The 1,563-nt window shown below is 35.7% G+C and overlaps 1 protein-coding gene across 1 annotated transcript in view; it reads right to left on the reverse strand.

The window, feature by feature from the left end:
* Window positions 1–1,331, reverse strand: part of LOC103386929 (opioid growth factor receptor-like protein 1) — an 8,340-nt gene extending 7,009 nt beyond the window's left edge. The window contains exon 1 of the mRNA XM_025060635.1: window positions 36–1,331. Within this exon, the coding sequence (XP_024916403.1) occupies window positions 36–125 (90 nt within the window). The 5' untranslated portion in view covers window positions 126–1,331. The remainder of the gene's footprint in view (window positions 1–35) is intronic.
* Window positions 1,332–1,563: the final 232 nt, after the last annotated feature.

Here is a 1,563-nt window from a genome sequence, read left to right on the forward strand (position 1 = left end):
AAGCTCCCGCTGTCACCTCCCCCCGCCGGCGGCTCGTCGCTCTCAGAGTCCGACCCCCACGTCGAGTCGCATTCCTCCACGGTGCTCGGCTCCTTGAAACGCCAGCCGCCCAACAGATTTCCCATTTACAAAAATCAACAGTCGCACACGCACTTGTTCTTCTTCTCTCTCTCTTTTGTTTAAAAAATAACTCTCTCACAGAGAAATTTACATTTTTTTAGTTTTTGTTGCGGTTATCGCGGACCCTGTGCTCTCGCTGTTCCTTTTTAAATGGCAGTGAAGCGGAATTTCCACATCAGCAGCGATGATGCGCGTCTCTGTATGGAGGAAGATTAGTGCCACAAGACGAGCAGAAAGAGGAAATTGAAGCTGCGTGTGTTCATATTGTGATGTCTTTGTCACTTTGTTTAAATATTGAAGGTGTACTACTGCAGTTATGAATAACGGTATTAAGTAATAAGGATTTTATTTTAGTTTAGTTTTTTGAAGACACAAAGGTTGACCATAACAAAAAAGCTCAAAGAAGCCAAATCTTAAATACAAGAAAACAAAAGAAATTTGTTCGCCAAAAGTACTATCAACGAATACATAAATGTTAGCTGTACATTATTGACAGAATTCTTAAAAGAAAATAGTTCAAAACTATTGCTCGTCTTCACCTTTTTCCACGTTTTGTGGCACTAATTGCTCCTCATAGATGGAGCCGGTATGAGCAGCATCAGGACCAGAGCTGTGTCACGTGAACCAGGGACAGGAGGAGGTTACAGTAAAACGAAGCTGTGACCTACACTCACTTTTAATGAAGTAGTTGCTGTGAATACACTGGGTTTTCACTCAGTTTTTATAATAAAATATCACAGTGACTACTGTACTTCACTTTTTTGGGTTTAATCTAAAGTCTCAGCTGCTCCGTCTTTATTTGATACAACCGTGTAAACCTCTAAATAATATGTCACATGTAGCCTTAAAGCCAAAAAGCTAAAACTCGAAGTCTGTTTTTTTAGTCAGAACGACAAATATGTAGACAAAATATGAATGACGTAATACGACGTATGAAAACCTCTTTCCTTATTCGTATTATCTGTAAAACTCCTTTATTTACAAAGGAGATGCTAAACGTATGTTCTTTACGACATAACTTCTCTACTTCACCAGCTAACAACATCAACATACTGTAATTTTACTGTGATTTAAATCATGACTTTTGAGCTGTAATTACACATAAATCATCGCTAGGAGGCAGTGTTTCTCTAAAAATAATGTCAGACATTACCGCTCTCTCTTTCTTGATTTTCTTGGCGACTGTGTAAAAAAAAACAGCAGGGCAGCAGCAGATGCATCATAGAAAATATATAACAAATATACAATATATTGATATTATTAATCTCTCAAATCTGTTTTGATGTATACTATATATTGAATGTATATATGCATATATATTAGTGTATATTTATATATACATATGTTTATTTATGTATATATACATATATTTATACATATATAAAAAAGATGAAAGATAATATCAATATATTTTGTATTTGTTTATATATTTATGATGCAACT

This window comes from Cynoglossus semilaevis, chromosome 12, assembly GCF_000523025.1.
Source record: "Cynoglossus semilaevis isolate Cse_v1.0 chromosome 12, Cse_v1.0, whole genome shotgun sequence".
In the NCBI taxonomy this organism is placed as follows: Eukaryota; Metazoa; Chordata; class Actinopteri; order Pleuronectiformes; family Cynoglossidae; genus Cynoglossus; species Cynoglossus semilaevis.